Source organism: Calonectris borealis, chromosome 5 (genome assembly GCF_964195595.1).
Source record: "Calonectris borealis chromosome 5, bCalBor7.hap1.2, whole genome shotgun sequence".
NCBI classification, from domain to species: domain Eukaryota; kingdom Metazoa; phylum Chordata; class Aves; order Procellariiformes; family Procellariidae; genus Calonectris; species Calonectris borealis.
Window position 1 is genome coordinate 16384278 of NC_134316.1, and position 27941 is coordinate 16412218.

The window sequence follows — 27941 nt, forward strand, 5'->3', positions numbered from 1 at the left end:
GAAAAATGAAGGGTTTCAGTTCAGAGCCAGCTCTGTGCGTGCCTTCTGTTCATACCTACCTGCATTGGGTTACTTTCTTTTTTATGCCCCACACGGAGCAAAGAGATCCGTTTCTAATAATTGTTTTTGAAAGCTCTGTCTGTAATAGACTGCATAAATTTAAGAAAATTTTAAAGAACAAAAAACCACACTTTTTACAGATCGGCTCAAAACTGTATTCTTAGAAAAGTAAATGTATTACAGCAACTCTACACAAAAAAAAACCCCACTGTTTTACCTCCTTTTTTTTAGTGTCCTATTTTTATCTTTACTCTGAAAAATAGGACTCTCAAACTAAAAATTGCTCTAAAATTACCGATTATTTCAACTGCCGAACATGATAAATGGTAATTTGGACTGATGGCATATAGGAAATTTAGATCCCAGAGAAATCTGTTTCTTTAGAGTAGGAGATGATGGTTCTGAACTCTGTTCCTGGCTATCATCACTGACTTGTGTGACACTGAAAACAGATGAAATAAGACTTTCTCTGTGAAAATATTAAGATAATCTGAATAAGAACGTTGGGCATTAATACATCTAATACTAAAAATAATAAGTGTAAAATGTTTCTGTATTACCATTCTTTCAGTTCTTCCTCTTTTATAGATTCTTCAGGAATCTTAAAAAAACATGTATCAAACATTGAATGATGAAGAGGATTAGGTGAGAACTATACTCATTTGTTTGATAGCAAATAAAAAGCCAGGTTTTATGACATACCTATGCTGGGAAACTGTTTATCCAGTCAGTCTTCAGTGCAGCACAAGAATACTATGTTGTGTGACTTTTTGCCTCTTGGTAGCTGGGAGGGGAAATAAGAGAGCTTGCTGCTTCTATTTATTTCCATTTTCAGTGAAAAGGCTTTTTTTTTTTTTTTAAGAGAAAGTTTTCTCAGACTGGCTGCCTACATCCACTATGGATCAGGACAAGAATATATTGCTTAAATAGAACGTGTAACTGAAAGAAATCCAGGATGAAAATTTTGGAGAGAGAACTTTGGAGAAATTCTTATGGTTCACAGTTTCAAATAGATATATGAAAAACAGATGTGTAAATGTGTTAATCAATATGTGCAGTAAATGGTACTTTTGTAGAAAGGAATATTAAAAACCCAATACAACCTAGTAATAAAGTACAAGAAATAAAAATGGACATTACATAATAAGCCTAAACGAAATTAATTTCAGAAACTAAGTATTCTTCTTTAAAATGCATTAGAAATGTTGTCCCTTTCTACTTCACAATTTCGACAGCTGTTAGGATTTAATGTTTATCTCATTCGATATCAGGACTGTTCTTGAAGAGATATTCTGCCTATAAACAGAAGAGTTGCAAAGTTACACTTATTTTCAAGTCTCCAATTTTAAAATTTACACAAAATAACAAATATATAGTGGATAACATTGCTTTAAACAAAATCACAGAAAGTATTAAATGGCTCTAAAATGTAAGTTCTGGTAGGTATGTCAGAGAAATCTCTTCCCCACAAATACCACCCAAAATACCATCCACCTCATTCTCCCTCTTGGTAGCAGTCACCCTACCTCTATCATGGGCAAGAGAAGGAAGTGAGCTATTTATGACAGCATTTGTCACTCCATGGAAAATCCTAGGAGTACCCTGGGGCCTGATTTCTGGACCCAGAAGAGTAGATAGATCTTTAAAAGTTATGCAATTAGCAGGGGAGAACTCATGTTCCTACAGCTACAGGTAGTTTTCACCCATCAGTAAGCAAAAGAATTAGAACAATTAAACATTCCATAGTGCCTAAAGTGGCAGGCAACACTGATGCTTTCATTTTAAGCTTTTGCTTGGTTAATAAAATGTTTATTTTAATTAAAACAGTGATAGCTTGTTAATAGCTTTCTTAGGATGTGCAGGAAGAACAGCAGTACAGCAATAACTTTACAGCATCTGAATTCTTGTCTGAATGCAATGCTAACCCTGCTTTCAGCCAAAAGTTGAACTAGATAACTTCCTGAGGTCCTTTGCAACTGGGATTATTCTATGAATGTCTTATAGGATTTACTCATTAATTTATCTCTGTATTGTGAAGGGAATTACTGAAGAGCTTTGATTCATCATTACAGTAATGTGTTCTGTTGTGCCTAGAGGAGTGTAAGCAGGATGGAGAGTGATGTCCCCCTTTCTGCAGGTCTCTATGTCACAGCAGAATTGGCAGGGTACGTGAGACCTGCAGAGTGCACACACCAAAGAGAAACAGACTCTGGTAGTCACTGGGTTTTTAGTTTTCACAATAATTACTGCTCGCCAGAATTGCAGATCCTATCCGTTAATTAATTGTTATCATGACAGTGGGGAAAAAGAATTTAAGTCCTTATGTTAACAGAGATTCTTTGGGTCTACATGAATATTTTCATTAAGCTTTTTCAAACATATTTAAGAAAAAAAATGTAATCCCCTTACCAGAAAATCGACTGGATCATCTGGCCTGATCCTACAGCATTCATTTATCCCTTGCATAAGTGTTGGCATGACGTTCTTCATTAAATAGTTTCGTAGTGGAAGGGACTGAGCCTCCAATAACTCTTGTTCTTGTCTTTTCACTTCCTCCTGATGTTTATTCTACAAATAATGAACAAAATCATAAAGAATAAGGTTTATAACATCCACCAAATAGCATTTGACTAAATAATAATGGTGGCCTAGAGAAAAAAATAGTGTTAGAAGCTGTGGACAGAACTTTAAAACTCACAACTTGGCAGGAAAAACTATGAACTGCTTATTAAATTTAGAGCACTTGGCACACTGAGGACAAAGAATTGAACATGATGAAAACTGAAATAATCTCCTTAGTAAAATTATTTTATTTTTCTCTCCTCAACACCTAAAAGGAGGTTTATTCTGAAGTCTTCCAGTGGTCCTGTTTCCGTAAGAGATTTGGCAAAATGTTTGGAATGCACTGTATCACTTCAAAAATTAGTACTGCTGCGAATGCAGATGGTTTCTTGAGGATTCTTTCAACTGAAGGGGAAGGAAAATATTTTTACTCAGAAGAGTAACTCGCTAAATAACTGTAAATTCTGTTCGTTTCGTTTGGGTTTTTTTAGTTTGGTTTCTTTGCTTTGTTTTTATTTCATTTATGTCAGTTTTCGAGGGGGATGAGAGTTAAATAAACTAAAAACCACAGTGAATTACATCTGTTTACACCAGCTAAATTTATTCTTGAATTCAGGTTAAATCAAATACAATGATTACACTCAAAAAGTAGGAGGGGTGGGGAAATAAAACTGCTGCAAGTTTTTCTTTCTTCCACCGAATAGCATGCATACTTGCAGTGGTTTTAGCCAGAAGATTACTCAAAAACATTTTTATTGTCCTGTCTTCTCTCATTTTATTCATCAGTAGGCTGAGTCATATATACATACAGCAAGCAGATGATACTCTAAAGACTGCTTTTCTATACTCAAGGCATAACACAAAAGCAATGTTCAGATAAAACCGATATACCAATGTCTGGAAAAGATATTTATCTTATTCACTCAATCCAGGAGTGCTATTGAATAAATCCTGTAAGTGGTCTTTGGTCACTACTCAGAGACAGCAGCTATCTACAGTCTCAAGCGCAAATGAATAGTTGCTTAGATTTCCTGAGCATCTGCCTATTTGAAAGGATAAACTTAAGCACACATTTTATTTAAACACTTACTTTAGCTTTGAATAATGCACAGTTTGCTCTCTTGAAAGTTAGATGGCTTTGGATTGAATATAGCTAAAAATGTGTTAACTACCCTTACTAATCTTTAGAGAAGTTTACAGAGAGTACAAAATGCTATTTAATGTTGAATGAAGCTGTAAATAGGCATAGAGATAACAAAACTTATTTACAAGCCAACATCAGAGCAATGTAAATGCTTCTTTAAAAGCAAGTAATTTCAGGGTACCATTTCCCCAGAGATGTGTATGGGCATTCAAATGTAAGAAAAGGATTTCTCTGTGGAACGATCAGTTTGTTTTTAAATAGCTCTGGAAGAAGACAATAGAACAACTGCCTTCTGGTGAAACAACCTGACTTTGGGTGTGAACAAGAACATTGTTATAGTATGCATTTCAGCTTATTTACCTAAAATGTCCTTAGGTGTGGCAAAGTAAATAAGGAAAAAGCATCATGTGCAAATCCTGTGAGGTCAGGTAGCCTAAATACCAAGTGCTTATTAAAGTATTAGCAAACAAAAGCATCCTTCAGACTGCATCAGGTAGTCCTCACTGAACTGAGGACTCAGCTCTCAAAGGTGTTTCTCTTGCAGGCTCAGAAACCTTTCTGCAATGCAGACTGGAATATTGATCAGTGTTGAGTTAAAAAACTTGTTTGAAAGGCATGATAATTAAGACTTGGTCAGCTGCTTAGAAATAAAGTGAGCAAAATGCAAAAGTCCTATAAGACTGGTTATGGAAAAACACCATTGATTATAGTAGATATTTGTAAATGGTAAAATAAAAGACTTACAGCACAGCAACAACAAGAAGTGTATCATAGAAGTATTTTTAAAGACATGCTGATACCAACATGCAAAAAAAATGCTATGTCTGTAATCAAAAAGAGACTCTATTCTTTAGGTTGGGCCTCAAAATGCACTGTGAAGATAGTCTAACCCAGATCTAAAGTATGATATAAGGAACTAGAGAATTTATGCCACACTTTCCCAGTGTATTTACGTAACAGATTACTGGAAGCCATCTAAAACACATAAATAATAATGGTTTCCCAAAAATATGTATTAACCTACCCACTCTTCCCAATTTGCAATCCTTTCAGCCCTTTCCTCAGCTTCTTTACGCTCTCGTTCAGCTTTTTCTTGAGCTTCTTTGACAAGGCGTTCCTCAGCTGCTTTGCGTTCCAAATTCTCCTTTTCTTCATCTGTCAAACCATAATTCCGAGGTTCCCCAATTTCTTTAATGATCTCTTTTACAATAAATCTGTTCTCAGGATCTTCAAATTTGGCTACATCTTTTAAACAATACAAGACAGAACTTTTCAAGGCTTTTGTCAATTATCAATGGACATCAGTAAAATAACTGCAAGACCTAAAAATGTATGGTGTTCACGTTTGAATTTGCAAGTATAAGATGTTGGTTTCAGTTGTGTATAAATGTCAAAGTGTTACACAGACTGAAGTTTTCTACATCTGATTTTCTTTACTAGTTTCAGCTAAAATAGTTTGTCTTTTTAAGATGATGTAAGGGAGAAATGTATTAAAATAATTTTTACAACTATTCTGTTTATCAGTTGCAGCTTGCCTAAGTTTTGAAACTTGAAAATGAGGTCAACTATCAGAGATGATCCTGTCACCAATCTTATGTCAACTTATCCAGATGTGTAAAACCATCAGCTTTTGACTCTGTCTCCCCCACAGGTTACACAATAGGTTGTTAGGATTTGGCAGCAAACTCCAAAGTTTTCACTCATGCAGATTTACAAATACACAGACCTGTCTCTAGTTGAACTCTTACTGTGTCCTATCTACAAAACAAATCTGTAGCTTCATGTAGGAGCACAGAGACTGAGCAAGACCTTCTCTTTCATGTCATTCCTTCTCCCTTTTAATTGCTGGAGGCTACTTGTGTATTAAACTTGCAAAAAAAAAGAAGGAAAAGAAAAAAACACAGAAAAATGGGGACTGTCTCCAAGGCTTTCTGGGCTCTGTATGCATTCAGTGTGGGGAGGCATCTGGCAGAAAGCGTATAGAAATGTACATGGAAAAGAGGAGAAGTGGGCATTTCAGGTATCCAGAGAATACCGAGATATGTTCATGGTAAGGGACTGGAGATGTAAAGGCACAGAAATTGGTAGGGAGAGCAAGCAGAAGAAGGGGAAAAACCAGAACAACTAGAATACAGAATTTAGTTGAGAATCCAGTAGTCCCTACTCTACAGTACTCTGCTTTATAAAGTTATTTTGAAAGCCATTGGCAAAGCATGCTTCCCATTTCTTTCTAATCACTAATTCAGACAGAAGATAGTTGTCCAATACGAACCATTATTCCAAGAGTTTAAGTGTTTATGATTTGGACCTGAAGGCCAAACTCTGCTAATAAATTGAGGAAAAAGCTAACATAAATCTACGTGATAAAATTTCTTTTATAGCTGCTTCTTTGAAAAAATCAGGAATTGCATTCCTGAAGTATTCCAAGTTAAAAGAATAATACATTTTCTATCTCAGCAATTTTAGCTGCACCTGGATATACAAATTACAGTGCAAACCACTTTTGAAGTATTGCTAAGAACTTTCTCAGCATTGAATTTGAGGTCTCAAAGACTGCATTTTTTTTCTTAGATGGCCAAGCAAGATTACAATGGAAATACTACAGCAGTCATAATTAACTGCCTTTATCCTCAAAAATAAATACCTTTAAATAAAAAATGAGGTAAGCACTGATGCTAATTGAGAGGAAAGATCACCAGAAAAGGAGTTCATAAATTAAGATCTTTAAAGGAAATTGCTGTTATAACTTTAACATGCCTTTTGGTAGATGATCTAACATGCCTGTGTCACCATCCCCAATTTGCAGATGAGAAAAACAAGACACAAGATAAATGACTTGGAGACTTCATGCAGTGAGTCACTGTAGCTAAGTAGGGTTTCCAGAATCTTGAAGCCCACTCCTTTGTACTAATCATATTTCAGACTCAGAAAAAATAATAATCACAAAAGTAATTCATAAAACCATATGTTATGATTAAGTTGGAAGAATGATTTGATTAATTTGAGTCAATATTTAACAAATCAAGCACAATTTTTTAACCATTCCCCACTAAATTTGTTCAGAATATGACGGAGAAAGCGTTTGGCGCTCTGCTTAAATCTGATGCTACTTAATTCTATGGATCTGATAAACCAACTGGAACATAAGCTAGAATGGAGGGGTATTGGCAGAGCTGAAGGTTCCTCACTTAAGTTATCTTTGTAATCTATCTTCACCATTTTACAACAGAAAGCTATATGCTTGCATACTTCGGTGGGTAACAATCATGATGTCAATATAAGTAAAGAGGCAGTTCCTGAGATAAACAGGACCTAAAGACAATGCTCCTTTGAAGATGAGAATCAACACTATAAACTGAATGTGAAAATCATTTGGAAGTCACTGAATGTCACAGTTGTGATACCTCAGTAATTAAAATCAGTAGACCAGTGAGTTTCCTTATTTGGAATGGACTAGAGTTTAAGGGTAACCTTTGGGCATAATTCTTAGCAGAAAACACTGCAATATTCTACCATGGAGTATACACTTTACAGTCCCTACCAAAATAAAATACGGTCTTGGACAGTGCTACTACTTGCATATCCGGAAGTATGTAAGATAAGAATATGACCAATTGATGGCATCAGACCTTAATATTTACCATTACTTACGTTTACTTTCTGTAGCAGAATTACTTGAATTCTAAAATGATCATACTAACACACTATTTTTTTTTCACTGCTACACTTCCTAACAACACATGTATGGTATTATTCTCAAGATAATCTCCATGACTGACATTAAATAAACTTAGGAAATCAATTATGACTGAGGCTGTTCAACAATTAACTTCTCATAACTCATCTCAAATGAACATTCCAAATATTAGCAGTTTGATTTTAGTTGCAAGGTTTTCCCCTTGTTCTTTCTTTTCTCCCTCCCCACTCCCCCCAAAAAAACCCCATTTTTCTTAAGAATGTTGTCACCCTGATCTCACTGTTTTTGAATAATCAGATTATAGTAATCTTCTCAAGATTTTCCAGTGACCACAATTTTCTAGATAATGTGTAGGGAAGGCAAATTTCCTCACATACAGGTATAGTGCAAAACAGATTCAGTCTTAGCCTTCCACCTTTAATTTCTAATAATTTTCTTTCGTGCTTCATTGTTTACAGATTATCCATATATTGTCATGGCATCTGAGGATAAGTCTAAAGAAAAAATATAAGCAACTATAATATTGAAAGTCCATGAAAATATACTATTACACCAATCTGGAAGGATGCTAGTGCAGAGGTCTGTAATCTAAGTCAGAAAATTATTTTGATCATTTAGCCTACAAAAATGAACAATTAAACCCCCTATTTTTTAAAACAGGTTAACTGCATGAGAACAATTCAGAATCCTTATGAGTATACAGATATTTTTGCAGGTATATAATTAAATGCTTGTTGTATCTATATTCTGCAATGTTAATTAAAAATATTATTTATATTTGTACACTTACTATATGATTTTTGCAAGTGTTAAATTTGTAACAACAAAATTTTTTTATTCACATTTTATCTACTAATTTTATTATTTCATACCAATAAACTGAGGATGTACTTCAAGTTCATCAAAATAGTTGAGAACAGTCTTATCGTCTGTGTTTAACTCTCTGAAGACATTCAGAGACTGCAGGAACCGGTCCTGGGTATAATGAGTTCCAGCAACAATTTTCTCTGGCAGATTTATTATTCTGTTTATAAGGAATTCATCAGATGCGGTCAAAGAAATAACAAATTCTGTGAAAAAGAACACATTATCAGCGCCCATATATTATTGTTTTTCCTCTTTCGTACCTATTTTGTTTAATAATAAATTTTAAACCACAATTGAACATAAAAACAGATGTGAATTGTATATATCTTTATAGAGAATGTGATTATCAAATGCTTATATTCAACTTCTCCAGTTAGAGCAATCCAAAAATATTAAGAGACATGTCTGTAAAGAAGCTACATATTCCAATTTCACCAAATTCTTTCTTAGCACTATCAACAAGACTATTCGTGCAATAAGCAGCACAAAAATCTTAAGGACAGCAATGCAGCGTAGTCCAAATTTTCTGAGAAAGCTATCATGCAATCTCCTATAGGAGGAAAAAAAAATCTTATGAATGGTGCAGCCAAAGCAGCAAGTAACACTGGAAAATTTAACAACTCACTTGTTTGTCAAGTCATCAAAAGTCATCACCTTGTATTGTGATATTTAATCTCACAAATAAAGGTGTATCTGCTGAATTAAAGTAAATTTAAAAAAAAAAAAACAAACCAAACAAATAGTACATTAAAGATACTGTGCCACCATATGCAATAAAATTTAGTGTCAAAGTTACTTTAGTACTACTGGTAGACAAAAACACCAGAAATCTTTCAAGGATCCATAAAATACCTGTCTCCTTTCTTCACTTCAGAAGTGGTTACAAACTTGGTATAAGTCTGCTTTTTAAATCAAACCTTTGTCCACTTCATGTAAGTGCAAGGACCAAGGAATTTTTCAGAAAGTTCCAAATTTTCTTCACTTCCAGTGAAGCCAGTAAATTATCATTTACTGAGACACTAAGCATTTGAGATATTCAACCTTTATACTACCTAGCCAGACACATTTTGTAATGCAAAATATGCCAAATGTATTGTTTGAATGTAATCAAAACTTCCAAAAAAACCAAGAATAGCGAAAACACCAGGATGAAGCCATTTCTGCATAGATGAAAACCACTCTAATTCCCAACTTAACTGATGCATTAAAGTGAATTTGGTAACATCTTTCAAGATACCACACTAAAGATAAACTTACATTTTTTTAATATGCCAAGTTCAGGAGCTCATGTTTATTCCATTAATAGCTGCTGTAATCACAACAAAGGCAGCCACTACTATTGTTATCAGCCAACAGTTGATGGCATTTTCACAAAAAGGAAAAAAATAGAAGACTAAAACACCCACAAACTGAATCAAAACCTTCCTTTTGATTAGTTGTTCATTTTCAAATAAAAGGGCAGCAGCATTACATGGATTAGATATTTATTTTATGTTAAATTAAATATGAACAGTGATATTTTAGACTTCTTGTTGGTGGCAGCAGTACTTAAAAACTTCTCTGTTTATTTAAAAAGAAATCTATCAAACTTACCAGGTGTGATTAATTTATCACATTTAGGTATTTTGCCTTTAATTTCTTCTTCTTCATCTTCATTTTCCACTAAAACAAAAGTAAGAAATGATTGACATTTTCATTTGAAGCAACAGTATCATTATATTTGCTAAAAATGTGCCCAGTACAAACACAGGTTTGTCTATATTCAAATTATACTAATTGTTAGAAATTAATCTAACCTGGACACCAGTTTACAGAATTCAGTAAGTAATTCGTGCTACCAACCACCACAGAATTCTACCTTGGGACACTAATAGTTGTTAGCCTATCAGCTGAAGTATGCACATGCATACAGAATTTTAAAATGTGTCCATGTGGCTGTCCTGATCCTGGCCTCTCCTCCTGCCAAGTACATTATTCCGCCAAAAACAGAGATAGGGCTCAAAACAGTGAGTAGAAAGGTTTTACAGTAGTATGGTTAAAATGGTTTTTGCCACTAAGTGTCTGCTATTCTGAATAGTCAGTAAAACTGCCTGAAGAGCAACAGCTGAGCATGATAATTTACAGCCCAGCATATTAAGCTGAACAAGACTGGATTTAGTTTTCCTTCAAACCTCATGATGTAATTTGCATATGGAGATGATTCTTAGTCTTAATGCATGGAGAGTGCTTGCTCACTATTTGAAATGTATGTTGCAGAGCTCTTCTGAAGTCATATCTACTGTAGCTGATCTAATATGCCCACTCTAATCTGGCTCACAAAACATGTATTGGTGCACTGGCTGGATCCCCTCATTAAGCAGCCCTTAAATATTACGAAGAAGTTCTGCCTTAGAGCTTGCTTGAGTGGAGTAGACCAACACAGAACAAGAAAGGATCCTCCATACTTGTGCATTTACTTACTACTTTGCCAGCAAAGATAGTCTGAAAACTATCTTGTGCTTAAATTAAATAAGGTGCATTACAATCCTTCTTACCTTTTAAGCATCATGTGAAAACAACATTGTTTTGTGTCCTGCACTGTAGTCATTACAGTGCTGATGCACTTCAACTACTATGGCACTGAGAACAATAATGATAATGACAATATTAGCATCAATAAAAACAAAAGCAGCAGTACTTACAATTAAAAAGATCTTTTGCCTGGTCATAGGTCTCTGGGAACCCATCTAAAACATATCCCTGATTCCTACAAGGCATAGATTTGAGCTTATCCTTCACAAATTCAACAACATACTGATCATCTAGACGACCTAAGACACAAAGAAGGTTAATAGGTACCTAGTTTATGGAAAAGACATATCTGAAATTATTTTACTAACATTTTAATTCCTTTATCAGAGAAATTTCTATTTAGATCCTAAAAAATTTATATATTTTGAGTTACTGTTTGTATATTACATGTTGTCAAGCAATCTATGGAATATAAATGTGTAGCTATAAAATAAAATTACATTTGTGTTTACAAGGATATAAATATTAGAACTTTAAGGATACTAAACATGAAATTAGTTTTTTTTTAGAATAATGCAATCAGATTTTAATTGAAGGAGCAAAGAAATATTTATAGAAAAAAATGGGACAAAGCAATAATTTTCTATTTACAATTAACAGTAAGACTTAAAGATAGTCTTGCAAAACAAACATGAGATAGGTTTTACAAGTTGCATTTTCAGATTAATAGATTGAGATATGAAGTGGTTTATTAACTTGGCCTACATTGTTGAGCAAATATGTGGGAATAAAAAGTTTGGTTTGACCTGATTTTTTGTCCCTTTGCAACCATTGACTCCAGTTTCCTGCTTTATTGTGCTTCGGCCTTTAAAAGTCTTAAATATTTATAAACCATTGTAATCATAAAAGTATGTTACTATTTTAAAAGGCGTTATTATTTTAAACAACAAAACAAGGCATGCAGAAGAGATGCTGCCATAGGTCTCATTACTGAAGCTTTTGGCTGCGTTACAAGTTCATTGCTTTGCAGATACACAAGATCCAAACCAGGTAAACCTTTAGTGATAGAATGAGTTTTTAAGGGGGATCACTTTATACCGCACAGAAAATGTTAGGCACTAAGTCAAAAACTACATGACTTATTCATATGTAGATGATAATTAGTACTTTTCAGTAATGGCAATTTTTATGGACCTTTTCTGTAGACTTTAAAATTCTTTACAGGCTTCAGTAAATATTATTTACTTTTTAGAAATGGCCAAAATGAGGTATAAGGTTCTTAAAAAACCCCACAATCTGATATGACAGTGCGCTAATTCTTTTTCGTACTAGAATTCTTTGAAAATTTGGTAAAGATATGCTTCACTAACTTTTTACTTTATATTATATAAATTATGCTTCCTGTTCTGAGAAAAAAACATGTTTTTAAAAAAATCTGGCCAAGAATCTAATGCTTCTGAGTGTACCATTGTTACTTATATATCAACTTACAGGGTAAAAAGAATTATATAAAATGTATAAAAAAGTAGAAAGGCGGAACTTCTACAAATAAAAAAGCACTGTAGTATTTAAAAAATATATCACTTTTGATATACAAGGTATATAATGTATAATGTAAAAAATTGTATTTGATTTTTAAATAAGGTACATGCAAATGGACAGGGCATGATTCTTGCTTTTAATGGGACGTAAAAGTTCTAAAGCACCAATTTGCTTCCTGATTTTCCATTTCCATAGGGTTGCACTAGTTACCTAAATCCCATCTTAGTACTTTGTATTTCCTACCTGCATTCTGCTCCATGCTTTCTTTTATACTAGTTAATAAGTCGTGTGCTGCTTCTACATTTTTACCCTGCTCCTCTTCATCATCTTTTCCCTCTTCTCCCACACTGTCAGAGTCCAGTTCTTTAGAAGCCACAATTTTCTCCTGAAGACAAGATCAGAAATATGAATAGGCTCAGAAATTCCATGGACAAATTTCTTTTATACACAGATATAATAAAAGGAAAAAAAAAATTAAACAATTCATTTCATGTATGCTCCTGGACAGTGAGATACTGAGCAACCTTCAGCCTCTAAAAAGAATTCCGCGCATCCCCTAGAGGTGATCAGTATGTCAAAAGAGATTTCCATTCTAAAATAATGGAATTATTACTAATTTTTAAATTATGCCAAACGTTTTAAAATCACAGAAATTAAAATAATAGCAATATTAGAAAACAGCAACACACCAGATTTGCTATTGTTTCAGAAATCACATCATTTATCTTAATGTGATGTAGCTTGTAGTGTTTGCAGAGCTCTTCAGCAATGGTAGATTTGCCAACCCCAGGAGGACCATGAATGCAAACTTTGAGAGGCTGGAAAAAAAAGATAAAGATATAACATCATTCAGACAATATGGATGTTTTTATGTAAAAGGAACAATCTTTTTACTATAACTAATAGGAAATAATTATTATAACTAAAGCTGAAAATATATTTTAGTTTTATTCATTTATTTATTTCTTGCTCAATATCTCCTATATCATCCACAGGCTTTGAGTAACACAGTTACGTAATTTAAATGTACAACTTTACCATTGAGAAAAAGCACACTTCTATTTGGTAGACTCACAGACGGCACTATTAGTGTTTGAATGATCAGAAGAGACGAAACACAACCCCACAGATAGGATGCAGTGAATTTTGGAATGAGGTGGCAGATATTCTACCATACACATGCAATAGCTCTATTTTCCAACTGAGGTAGAGTTGCTGTCATCACAATGGTTACTTTGACCTCAAAAATTTCAGATCCATCACAATCTTAAGATATTATCAATTTCTCATTTCAGTCTACCTAGCCCGTGGATGAGTAAGTGTAATTAAGATTCCAATATACACTTATATTATGCAACAAACTCAAAGTCATACATCATTAACTGCCTGTCTTAATTCAGTAAATCTGACAGTGCCAACTCTGCAAATTTAATAGAGTAGTGACAGGGACAGAGGTCTAGCTAGCCTTCCCTCTCCTTGCCACTTAGTATGTCTATATTTTGTACTGAATTTTTTGAATTACATGGATGCGTACTCAAATGCAGTAGTTTAACCCAAACACAGATCTGATAATCCTTTCAGAGGTACACAGGGACTTTTAACGAACAACCTCGAATGATAGTAGTTGTATTTTGTTTTACACCTCCTGTCGTTGTATTTTGTTTTACACCTCCTGAACTCGTTCGAAGTTTGAACAAGATTTAGACATGCTGAACAGCTTTATCATACCAATCAATACTTGAATGTATGCAAGCATTTTTCTGCACCTTTCAATAACCTTTCCTATACATTTGAATACAGAAGTTCTAAATATTAAGCTAATATAGCAAATAGCAAAGTTGCTCAGTACATTACACAATAGAGCAGGGTAAAATGAAAGCTACATTGCAATTGAATGTCCTGGCTCACTGAATATAATGAAGGACACAAAATACTTGCCTAACTACTGACCACTATAAAAAAGCTTAAATAAAAGATACACTTACTGTGTTCTTGAAGCAAAATATACCAGGAATGCCATATATTGCATACAGAAACTAATTTCAGAACACCAGCTTCTCCATCAGGAAGCTTATTTGCATTTACAGGGTTTCAGTTTTAGGCATAAAAGAAATAAAACTTAATGATTATTGTTTTAATTAATATTCCCTCTTTTTTAACTTCTTCAATTTAATTTTCAGCTTTTATGTTCACTTATTTTGCATCTGTATCAGTCTTCCATGTATTTTTACTTAAAGAAATTAAAGCTTGTGATTATACAACCATTTCTATTGGGAAAAAAAAGAAAGGTGCACTTTAAAATAGCATTCACCAAACCATTACCAGTAATCCTCGACTTTGCTTGTATTCCTTGACGATTTGTTCAATGTTCTCCACCAGTCCTGCCTGAGCAACCCACTTAATGTTGAAAGTCTCTTTCAGAAACATAGATTCCATTCGCAGGTTCACAAGCAACATATCCAAATGCATTTGCTGAGGGAGCAAAGCTACATTTATTTACAGACTTAAGCTATGCATGTTAAAAGAACAGTTAGCTTAAACTAGAGACAAGAATGGAGGGGTGAGAATAGAACGAATTAAAGCATAGGGAAAGAAGGTTTGCGCACAAAGCAAAACAGACATTTTAAGCTTTTTAAAAATATAATCACTTTCAATATATTTTTGTATTTGAGTATTCTCATGAACTATTAGAACATGAAATGTTAAACAATTATTCTGTACAATACAAAGGTTTCATATAATTGCAGGGAATAACCTCTTTCATAAATTTTTCAAGTACCATCTTAAAACTACCAAGGTTGTAATTTGTTTATTTCTCCTAGGAACAGTTTATTCCAGATAAATAGATTAATACAACATAATTTGTGTATGCTGCATTCATCAGCCTCAGTATCGCCTCATTATTAACTTTTTTTGTTATTTTTATCATTTTGTGTAGGTTTTGTTAGAGTGCAGTATGCTCAGTGCAGCAGTGACATCAGTGCTCCACTGCTTTTCTAAATCAGGCTGTAACTCCTCAAAATAGCCTGTTCTGTGATGGTTAAATTTTAGTTTGTTTATTTACTAAATTTAAACTCACTGTATATATTTTTAGGCATGTTTTAGGGTTAAATTTTTCTGGTGAAATAAAAAAAATATTATATATTTAATGATATTATACTTTTAAGTTTATATCCTTTCCTTAAGTAATAAAGGGGAAAAAAGTACTAACTGTTAACTCTTTGCTCAGGAATGCATTTTCTTTTGGAATCTTCTCAATTTTTCCTGATCCAACATTTTTACTGATACACTATCAAGAAAAAAAATAAATACACTTATTAAATCAGATTCTTAGAAAAAATTGTACAAGATTTCTGCAGATAAAATATGTGCTTTAAATTTTATTTTACACTATACCTGAAAAATCAGTATACTATTTGAAATAAACAGATCAAAGAACAGTGTATTAACTTTAATGTTAGTGTTAAACACCTTTGTTTTGCTATATACTGCTTCCTCTTTAGTACTTGCAATAAAAAACAAACAAATGAACAACCCAAACCACAGAAAAGTGTTCCGAAGCTCTTAAATCTATGTACAGCTTCCTACTGCTTAAGAACTATTTGGACACCTATTTTATTTCCCAGCACTTTCACTTCAGGTTCTTGAAGTATTTAATTCTGTTAACAATCAGGAAGGGTTTTCAGATCAATGCCACCAATAACTCTCCATATTACCGTTTTCATTTTGTCATTAGACAGAAGTTGTTAGTTACACCTACAGCCCTTTAAAAGAGATTTTAAACCCCACTAGATTCCATAAAATCATAAATATTGATATAGAGCGTCAGATCAAATCTACATATATTCCAGCATCCTGTCTTCAACAATGTCAATTAGTGGACACCTAAATGAAAGTAAGAATGGGAAAAGCGTATATGATACTCCTTCCAGATACTCTTCTAATCTTCAACTATTCTCAGCTCAGAGACTTCCTAAACTAGAAATAGCTGCTGTATATTTAAGTAACTCTCAAGGTGTTTCTCTCCCATGTACCTTTTCAGTCTTCCCCCGGGCTGGTACAGCTCCCTGCCAAGATGGCTCTCCGCAGCGCTCACTGCAACACTCTCTCCATTGGCAACCTCCTGTCTCTGCAAGACCTGTCCACTTACTCCTGCCCTCTATTTCCCGCTTCTGAACAATCACATACCCATGAAAGGACCCAACCACTTTTCTTAGGGCGCCTAGCTGCTTCTCGACAGCTTGTGATGAAATACTTCTTTCAAAACCTTTGGGAAATTCAGGTAGGCTACATCAGCTTGTTCACCGTTATCCACATTTGCTGGTCACATTAAAGAACTTCAGGAGGTTTTCAAAGTATTTGAAAGTACTTTTTTGGAAAGTATTTCTTGGGAAAATATTTTACAAAAGTCACATTGACTCTTCCCAAATAGATCATATGTATGGGTGTCCTTTAATGCATTTAATTTATTATAATGTCTAATAATGTACCTGGTTATTAGCCAATAGTATTAGGCATATTGGCCTGTAATTCCCAAAACATTTCAGGAACCTCTCTTTTTACATTGGGATCACACTTACCATCCTCCAGCCTTCAAGTGCCAGGACCATGCTAAACAGCAGGTTCTATGCATGAATTAGCAATTCAGACTTATTTCATCCTTGAGCTATTTCAGACCTCTTCATTGAATACCGTAAGACTGGTGGTTTCTTAGTGTTCATTTTGTCAGTTCATTCTACAATCTTTTCTATAGTTACTTTAGTTTTATACAGATCCTCTAACAAGTTATCCACAAAGAGATCCTGAAGCATTAAGATGCTTCCAAATTCTTACCATGCCCACTAATGCAAAGCATCTCTGCTATGGCCTTGTCTTCTCTAAGTGCTCCTTTCATACCATAATTAGCAATTAGTCTTATAGATTTTCTGGCAGGCTTTTTGTTCTTAAGTGTTTGAAAAAAGGGTATTAATTTTGAATCTTTCCTGATGGTGGATCTTCAAGTGTTTTTTCACTTATCCTGCCAGATTTCATGATCTTTTCTATCCTATTTTCTTCATCTGGACATAACCATAACTTTTTGAAGTCTGACATCTTGTTTTCTTCAACCTACAGTTTAACCATGCTAATTTTCATTTTCTCTTTCCCAAACTTTTCCTAATAAGTAACATGCAATTAGCCTTATATGGCTAATAATGTAAGTTGCAATAGCCTCTACCCTTCTCCTCTAAGGACTTAATATTTTTAATGTCTTTTGTGTTCTTTTTTATATAATGCTCTTTCCTATGGTTAACCATAGCTGCAAAAGTTATTTTGACCTTTGCTTTTTCCATAGGGGATGTTGACTAATTGCATTATGGTCACTTATACAGAATGGCTCTTCAACTATTAACTTTTCAGTGAGACCCTGTATATTTACCTGAACCAAAAAAAGGTTGCATATTCTTGTGAGATCCCTAAACACACTGTTCCATGAAACACTCTTTGACACAACCAAAAATATTGGGCTGTTATGTTTGGGCCTTACGTAACATTTGCTCAATCTACATGAGCAAGTCTCCTATTATATTGCATTAGTTGACTCTCACTATCAGTGTATAGTTCAACAGTGTCATCAAGACTATTTCTAGACTTAGTTTCAAAATGCTTGGAAAAACAAGATATCTTCCTACAAAATTAAGTGAAAAACATCTTAAAGACTTTGAGTTTCTAATTACAGTATTGTGAATCCCATAACAATTCACCAGAACTTTCTTAGGTAAAATTTCTACTTAAGTTAATGATAATACTGCAAAAGCTAGTTCTGCAAAATCAGGTCCAAGTAATGTATTTTGTTCAAAGGACAGAAGTCCTGGAGGATTTCAAAACAATTTTCTATGTCATTTACTACACAAGATAATTCAGGAAGACCTAGGAACTTGTACTTCAGTAAAATGTATAGCTTTTAAAACCTTAAAGATATCTGGAAAAAAAAAAAGTATCAAATCTCTTACCCTTATTAAGTCTTGAAGAGTGTGCATAGATACATCTACTGCAAGTATGTAGTGAGACCTTGGCCTGTGGTCTGCTATATTTTGTAACACCCTGAAACATAGCAAGTACTGTCAGGGCCAGTAGTCAGAGAAGCATACTGGGCTTTCATTGTTAAATGCATTTCAAAAACAATACAAGAGTTTGTAAAATCTCACAGAACTTTTCAGAGCATGACATTTTCATACATATTTTCCTTCATAAAGAAGCACAGCTAGATATTTTATTTGGAAAGGAGTTCAAAGGATAAAAAGCAACATCTGTAGAAGATATTAACTTAGCCTGCGGTAGAGACCACGATCCACTTCCAGTTCTGTGCCAGTTAACTGGTATCACACTCTAGATCAAGTATTGCTAGTAATTTCTTAAAAGCATAGCACCAGTGCAACAGTCAGATAAGGTTTCCAGAAGGCATATCTAGCACTAAAGAAATGGAAGTCTCTGTTTGACTCAGTAAGAAGGGCCAAAGAGTGTTCTTAAACCCACCCACCCCAATTTAAAAGCCTCAGTACTCTCTAGTAGATTTGGATTTGTTACCTAGCTAGGTATCAGTTACTGTCCAAGGGAATTTTTTTTCACTTACGCTGCTAAATCAAGAACATGAATAGTTGGAATAAAATTGTTTCCATCTCCAAAAACAGGTATTGCAGGAGTCTCACTCAGCCAACCTATCTGAAAATACACATGGAGAATGAAGTGAGGAGAAAAAGGTTACTTTTAACTAGAACTAAAAAAGTAGTATTTATTTGTTTACTAGGCAAATCTATATAGTCAGGATTTAAGGTTCAATTTCTTGAATGATTAATGGAACTGCAGTAAAGGAAACAATTCTTGAGAAATACTGATGGCAGCCTGCAAAAAACAAGAATTTTTTTTTTTTTAAGAATATTCTTTGATCTTGGCAAATGTTATTTTGTATCCCAAATAAAATAAATGCTTGGAAAAAAAGAGAATATAATGTTGAGAAGAAAGACATTTTTCCTGATTCCATTGATATGACAGACATGTTCTCACTGTAAAGTACATATGGAGATACTGTTCAAAAACTATGGAAAAAACTAAAAAAATGTATAGAGCCAAAAAAGTGGAAAACACTTCCACTGTAGCTAAAACATTTCAAAGGAATAAAATAATCAGTTTTGTTCACAAAAGCATTAAGTTTGTGATACCAAAGCTACTAAAAATGCATTCAATTTCAGTGTGGTTTGCCCCTCGAAATTAAATGAACCTTCAAAAATAGTTGGATGTCTACCTTAAAAAAGTAGTGCAAGACTCCTTCCCCAGCTCCATATTGATGTCCTGAGGCAACAATGTAAGTTGAAAATTTATGTTTGTTCTGTGAAGTAAAATCAACAAAGTTTTTATAATAATATGGTACTGCAAATGGGATACTGGCTTACCCTGAAACTTGAGTACTTGTGTACTAAATATACAAAGTGTGTAAATTATATCACTTAAAATTTGTAGTTAGATCAATTGTTGCATATCCTGTAGTTTCATAAGTCATACTGCTAATATTTCCTTTAAAAAAAGCATTGCTCAATCAGAATTGACCTGTCTACATTTGAACTGAAATTCTAAAAAATTTTTAAGAGTTTAAAAATTTTAAGTAAGTTATGTAAATCAATGAAATGAACAGGATAACTCATGTTTCGACTTTCTATTTCCAAGAAAAATAACTCTGAAATTCATTGAAGCTATTTTTTAATTGCATTATATTTGCATTTGACTGCCTAAAGAAGTGGGAAATGCTGGCTCAAAGATTATACAATTGCTTTACTTTCATTTTGATATACAATTTAAAAAAAAAAAAATCCGTGAACTATCTAAATGTTTTCCTAAACCGCATATTTTTTGCTGACCATTATTGCATAATGTCATAAATTTGCCTGTTCTGGTTGCCTGTTTATGTAAAAAGTTACTGCTTAGATCAGTTGAGGATGGCTATACAGAGGAAAAAAAAGATTTTTAGATCATCTTAAGGAGAAAAACTTTCAAGAAAATCTTTTAAATTAGGACCAGTCACTTTGAAATTTTTAAGGTGAAACAGAATTGTTAAATAATTCTCATGTTGTAAAGATCCTAGACATTATATATCTATATAACAGTATGTAAAAGAACCTGCATTTACCAGCAGAGGGAATAAATGCCCAGATTTGGGATCTACTTTTTTTTTGTGAAAAAATGCATCTTTTGTTATCATCTTTATAATATTTCAGAACTATAAAACTAAGAACTCTGTTAGCCAATCTTTGGTTATATAAGCAAAGCATCATATAAAGGGATGACAAGTTATAACATCAGTGTATTGGATCTGTATATGTATTTTTATCTACCTACTTACAAAATAAAACTTTGTAATAAAAACTATCTCATCTCAGTTGATGCAGCAGCTTTTTAGTAATCACGGGAAACATTAAAATTAGACGACATTACAGGTAGCGTAAGAGCTCCCACACTTAGTTTGCTTGGGTAGTACCATGCTAGAAACTGTTTGTACCCTAAGTGCAGCGGCTCCCAGGATTGCTCTGGACAGACTGCAAACATGCCCCAGGAGAAGACATGCTGAAATTTCCGTCTCCCAGCAGGAAAAACCTGCCTCTTGTGAAAGCACAGGAGGTGCTATTTCTCATCTCCCTTAAGAAGAATGTAACACATCGGATTTTCTTCCATTTACCTTGCAGTAGCTTCTGCAGTAGCCACTTGTGGAAACAAACCACAGTTTGGCACTGAGAGCTATACTTCATTGAAATACAAACCTCTGAAACAGGTTTAATGCTCTAAAAATATCTATTTAGTGTCACAAGTCACACATATGAGAAGGTACTACTTGAGATGACTTGGATATACTTAATTTAAAAAATAAGCAAGTATTTGGCAAGCTCTAGTTACACACAGCATGTTTAGTCAGGGGTAAAGATACGTTCCTGTGTAATATCCATTGAAGCCACTAGATGTCACATTCTAGCTGTTATAATCCGTTCTAGGCTTTAGTTGTTCTACGTTTGTTTGTTTGTTTGTTTTATTCTAATAAAATGCTTGAAGTGCGAAACAGGTCTAAAATGGATTCAGGAACTGTAATGTCACTGAGAACAGAGCTGGGAGATGAAGAGCTCCTCTGTCTGTGGTAGGCAGATGTTTCTCCAAGGATTCTGAATTTGGCAGGACCCCAGAGTCAGCGACTTCTCTCTAACGAAAGCTACACAGCCTAAATGCCCTGCCAGAAAGGTAAAGGTAAAAAATTGCTAGTGATAAAAAGCAAAGACTTCTAGCTCACAACTCTTGCTGAATTTTAAGCAAAATATAGGTGGGAGATACACCAACTCTGAGGGGTGAAATCTTACTTTAAGCAACAACAGCCATTAAATTGCACTCTGAACAGATATGAAGGCTAAGAAACCCTTCTGTTCTTAGGTGCAAGATCTTCTTTACATGACTGACATGGCTGCTGAATCCTAGTATCTCCTGATGAGCTTTTTGCAGGTGAGCAGTAACACTGTCATTTCTTTCACAGATGGCACATTCCCCAGATGCCACTGAATTTAGAAATGAGTAAGAACTGTAATCCAGAAGTCTCCAGCCAGCACAGGAAGCTAATGTTAATCTGCTGCGAAGAACAGATGCTTTGCAGTCTTCCTGTTCCAAAGTCCTGATGGAAACTAAACAGGGGCAGTGATACCCATTGAAGCTGCCCCTGGAGCTCTGGAGGAAGAGGGCTCCTTTTGAAACGCCTACAAGAGGTATATATTGAAAATATTTGAGTTGCTTTATCATGTACTGCTACATATTGTTCTACTGTCTTCTCAACAGACATTTAGCCTGGCAAACATTTAGAAGCTAATTATATTAATACCTTTGTTACATAGTGACTCAGTGCTTTGGACTAGTCAGAAAAATTGAGTCAATAGTTCGTCTGGGTGTAACTGATGGAAGAAGTCATTGTGAGGTTTGGTGGACACTGGTTACAATCTTCATGTTTCTAACATCACAAGTATGAAAGTTATTTCATAGTCTTATAGAATAACTCCATGTTAGCACGGTAAAAGTAAGAACAATTTACCACTGATTTTTCAAGCTGTAAACCAAATTTTACTGGCATTCTGTACTATTAAACCCATGTTAGAATAGAATATAATTTCTAGTGCTATTTTCTTAGCAGGGCATAAGATGACAAGTGTAGACTCAAATCAGAGTAAAGGTTTTTTCTCCCTCTATAATTAACCTGATAAATTTCTGCAATGGACACTTATTATATTTATTATGGGAGACTGCTAACGCACAGAGAATGACCAAATGACACCTTCATCATACAGTGTATTTCGTTGTTTTCCAGTTCTCTTTCCTAACTTCCACAGTACTCCATCTCTAATGACAGCAGCATCAATTTTCCTGGGTTGTGAAGCACAATCTGAGCCACTGTTGGTATTTATTTAATAATAGCTCTTAAATACAGAGAGAGGCATGGTCTGTTCTCTAGTAAGATTAATAATCTAATCAGGTCGAAACAAGCAAAGCTGAAGGAAGTGATTTTAAAACACATATAAAGTGATAACATATATTCTAGTTATTCTGGGTCAGCCCTATGGCCATGATTTTAAAGTAAATTATAGGGTGGAATAAAAGTCAACAAGCCCTTTGGTCCAAGAGCACAAACAATCCAGGAACATGCTAAGCGTGGCCAGAACATCTTCTAAGTATTTAAATGAGACATAATATTAACATAGCTTGTTAATATGTAAAGATGCTGCTTTTCTTTAAAACTACACTAATATCCCTTTCCTGTACTTTGTTTCATCCTCAAGTCTTTCCCCACACAGGCCTCAGCTTTAATTTTCTGTGACACAACCAATGAAACAATATTTTTTTTTAAATGAGATAAGCATGATTTACTCACTACCTAAGGAAAACAGACAGAATTTGGGATTTGTATTAGGCAGACACTTATTCTTCAAAAGACATTATAGTCTTCTCTATACTTGATATTTTGTTAATAATTGGTGTTATCCATATTTATCAAGAGAATAACATACTCTTAAAATTTATTCAAATTGTTGGTAATTTCCATTACTAAGATAATGCTCTAGGTAAGAAGGCCAAACAACCTATTTTTATTAAAAAGTTCTTTACATACAGTTTTCCCAAGTTTGAGAATGAGTTTTTCAGCATTTATGTGATCCATAAAGTTAGAATGAGATTTTCTTCTGCGATAATCTTCATCAGTAAAAGGAATCTCAGGATCTTCCTATGAAGGAAAAAATGTGACTGTTATACATGTCTTAAAAAAAGAACAATTTTTAAAGGCCTAGATGGTTAAAATAAGTTCTTAAAAAATATTTTAAAAAACTGTTTTAACTTTGTTTTAATTTGAAATTCTTAAAACTTCTGATTCTGATACTTGAGATTCAACATTTTGAAAATGTCAATAGTTCAATTTCAATTTTGACAGAAAAAGATTTTGAACTACTTTTTATACTTAAAAAAACGTGAATTTTTATTATATACGGCATTATACAAGCTTGAAAAACTCTGATAACTGCTACAGATAACATTAATGTGCACAATTTCTGTAAGACGAAATTTGAGAATTGCAATAACATACTACAAAGCATCCCGCATGGTTCCTACAATACTTAACATATATAGATACAAAAATGTATCTATTTATCTGTCTATACACTTACTTAAATATGTGTTTCATTAAATACATAGTAAATATGGGATTTTTTATGACTAAAGGACAGCGCGTATTGTGGTTAGCATAGGTCTTACCTCTTGTCCAAGCAGTTCCTAATGTCTGCCTGTATCATTGTAGCCCAGTGTCTAAACTTCTCTGTCCAGTGGAATAAATTTAGCAATTTTGGCAGTGAGTAGTGGTTCAGGGTGAAAGGATCATGAGAAAAAAACACACTTGCTAACACTAACTTTATTAGCTATTGTTGAAGTACATACTACAATACTTTGTTTGATTGCATTTAATGAGTATTTTCCATTAAATGGAAATATTCAGTTAAAAAAAACCCCTATGTTTTCACATTACTTACAGGGTCAGGGGGTTTGCTTTTTGCCCAGGTCATTATTGTTGAAATGAGGATGAATAACTTTGGTGCTGCAAAATGCTCTGTTTCCATATGTAGAGCTGTTAAATGAAAGTGAAGGATTTAATTTATTGTAAACTGTATTACTCAAACTGTATTTTTGCTTTTATATAAAGGTCCTGAATAGACATTTATACCATGACATTCTATGTGATATGTATTTTTAAGCAAATACTCTTTATTTGGGTTGGTATAAAATAAAGATAATAAATCAGGAAAGAAAACAAATAGACAAATAATAGTAATAAAGAATCAAATTATTGGGAATCAACATAATCTCCATAGAGCTACATATAATGGGGGGAAAAAACAATAGAAGATAGAATATAGAAACTATGTATACTAGGAAATGATCATCTTTGTTGACTGCTGAGATACTGGAAGAAAATAAAAGTGTGGGGTTTTTCATGATTAAAACAGAAAATCTACAGAATTCAAGTAAAGCTTCCTTATTTTAATTTAGAGCAAAACAATTAAATGTGGGTTATGTTTTGATGAGTCCTCTAAAACTTGTGATGTTATCCAAGTATTTACACCATAACCAGGAAAGCATAATTTAGTTTAACTATCATATAAAGAACAATATTGCACTGTCACCATAAAAAAAATCTAGATGCCTTTCAGAAAATACTGCTAGCAGTATTTTTTATTGGACTTTTAAGTCAAAATATATTTAAAATAATTATATAAAATACTGAAACATTATTTCAATATCACAGGAGCAAATTTTCTACCCACCTCCCAATGCAAATAGATAAGATGATGGTTGATAGTTATTTAGGGAAATAACTGCCTACACATATATGTCATTTAAAGTGTTGCACCATTCCATGAAAGCTTCTCTAGCTTATGAATGTTAGAGTGCACTCCATGGTCCCTTGCTAACTAATTGAACAATTCATGCATTTCTCCATCAAGGAACCCAGTTTTATATTACAGTAAGCTTTAAAACCCAGATAATTTCATTATACATTTATGGTAAATCCCAGATAATTTCATTATACATTTACAGTAAATTTTGATGGCTGTATAGCAACCAATTTTCTGTTCAGTTTATAGCTATACTAACCAGAAGCAGCCCATGTTGCTTCCTCAATTTGATTTGCATCCTCAGTGATATTATATAAAACAACCTCACACTCAAGCAAGTGACTTAGGAGCTCTTTTCGAGAAGAGACCTGGGGAAAAAAATGGTTAGAATCTGTCATTTAAGAAAAAATAAAATTAAAAAAAAATCCAAAATTCCTTTTCTTTGCAAGTTTAACTTACTGATAGAATGTAGTTTTCTAACACTAGGATGTTAGAATAATTCATAAGACTGATATCAAATTTTATCTGTCAGATACAAATAAGGTGATGAAATTTAAATTAAATGCTGAAACTTCTAATTTACAGTATACATTAATATAGTTAAAAAAGATGCACAATTTTTAGTGGTATTTTAGGATTCATATTTTCAGTGCAAATGTAAGTATCAAAAAATATCTACGACTTTTATAGGTATTTTAAACAAGGATCAGCTGGCAGAATGGAGAAGACATAAAAAATGTCTATTTCCTTGCAAAATAACTTCCTGACATTTTTGTTAAATGCAGATTGTCTGCATCACTTGAGCAAGTCCAACAAACACTTTGGGCAAGAGCAGTGATTACGATTAAATACTGACAGCCATAATTTTCTGATTAAACAGCTTAGCTATATAGACGTTTAAATCAAAGTTTTCAAATTTGAAGAGATTCTGGATAATCAATTTGAGACAGTTAGAGGCAATTTTAGTTTCAGAAAACTAAATCAAGCAATAAGCAATCACATTCTTAAAAGCAAGCCTCCTTTAGTTAACTAAACTCTGGACATATCTTTATGCAAAGATGTAGGTATTCAGAACAATTAGCTGCTAGTGAAAGCTGTGATTTCAGTGAACTATTAAGAAGGGGGACACTAAGTTTGATTCCAGCACCACTACCTCTAAAATGGTGATATAAGACAGAGGAGACAAGAGAGATACTTGAGGTATGTGTTTTGAGGGAAAAAGAAAGCAGACCTGTGGATCATCAGGATAGAAGATGGCCTGTCCGTAACTATTTTTTTTAAAATCTATTTTGAGTCTGAGTTCCTTCCTTTTACTGTTTACTGTATCAGACCTAGCAGGGAAGAGACAACAGTGTGCAGGAAGCAGAAGGAATCAAATATACATATACAGCTTCCAGCAACAACAAAAGACCATTTTATTAATGCAGGTAATTTTACATGACTTGCAATATTTCTAATGTTGTCTAATGGCAACCTGATATAAGACTCTTACTTACTGCATATGTTTCCTCTGCAAAACATGGTTTAGTACTCTCTGGTTTAGAAAGGGTACCCACTACTTGGTAGACTCCCTCCTTTGGCCTACTAGAAACTTCAGCAGCTGAACTATTTTCATCTTCCTCTTCCTCTTCCTCTCCTATGCTTTCAAGCGATGCCCCAACAACACACCTGGATAAATACTGCAATATACAAGACACACATTTGTATGCAAATATATATTGAATCCTACACAGCTTCTCATGGTCTTGGGAAGACGCCAACACTCTGTTGACTAGTCCTGATCCTGCTGTAGGTAACGCAGCTCAGAACACAGCTTTCCATTGAACAGGAAAACGTTATGGACTCCTCAACCTCAGCTGTAATGTTTCGTCTTGACTTGTGTTCTACACCTCAAAGTCGAAGGTGCTGGTGAGTCCCTAGATGCCTCTTCTCTGCAACCTGGCCCCTCTCAAGTAGGCGTTACCTCAGAGAGAGGTTCTCTCTCTCCACGGGGATCAGCCGTTGCCTGAGATCTCCCGACCTGCTTTATCCACGCCTCCTGCTCCTAACTCTCATTTTTCCTCCTTCCTATCTTAACCCCTTCTTGCCCCCAGTCCCTCTCCTCAGCAGCTATTTTAGGTGACCCCAGCTACCCGGCTGGCTTCCCGCCCGGCCGAACTCCCTGGAGGCCGGCCACGGCTCCCTGCCGCGCTACCGGCCGAGGGCCAGGCGGGCGCTGCCGCGACGGACTAGGGCAGGCGGGAGGGCGGCGGCGCCTCAGGCAGCGGCCGCTGAGGAAGAAGCCGCGGCCGCGAGCAGCTGCGGGCCGCCCCCCGCGGTCACCTCGCCGATGCTGCGGCCGCAGTAGGAGTCGAGGTGGTTGAGGAAGACCCGCCGGCTCCGCGCCGGCCCCGCCGCCATCGCCGCAGCCTGCGCCGGGGACGCGGCCCGTTGCTACGCGACGGCGCGGCCAGCGGCGGCTGCGCAGTGGGCGCGGCTGGGCGGCGCGGCCTTCCCCCGGCAGCCGGCGCGGGGCGCTGCGGCCTCCCTGCCGCGCGTGGGGGGTCGGGCCGGTCGCCTGGCACGGAGCACCGTCAGCGTAAACAGGCGTTTAGTGTGTACGTACACTCGTTCTTTAGACCTAATT

At 34.8% G+C, this 27941-nt stretch overlaps 1 protein-coding gene across 1 annotated transcript; it reads right to left on the reverse strand.

The window, feature by feature from the left end:
- Nucleotides 1-202: 202 nt before the first annotated feature.
- Nucleotides 203-27741, reverse strand: AK7 (adenylate kinase 7). The gene is made up of 18 exons (XM_075151158.1): nt 27638-27741; nt 26812-26994; nt 25575-25683; nt 24452-24546; nt 23542-23652; nt 19663-19746; nt 18994-19082; nt 18374-18464; nt 15595-15672; nt 14706-14855; nt 13073-13201; nt 12627-12768; nt 11012-11140; nt 9924-9992; nt 8336-8533; nt 4791-5011; nt 2470-2628; nt 203-1356 (listed from the first exon to the last, which is right to left on the reverse strand). Exons 1-18 carry the CDS (start codon nt 27713-27715, stop codon nt 1318-1320), a joined length of 2154 nt encoding a protein of 717 aa, XP_075007259.1. The 5' UTR covers nt 27716-27741; the 3' UTR covers nt 203-1317.
- Between the last annotated feature and the right edge of the window lie 200 nt (nt 27742-27941).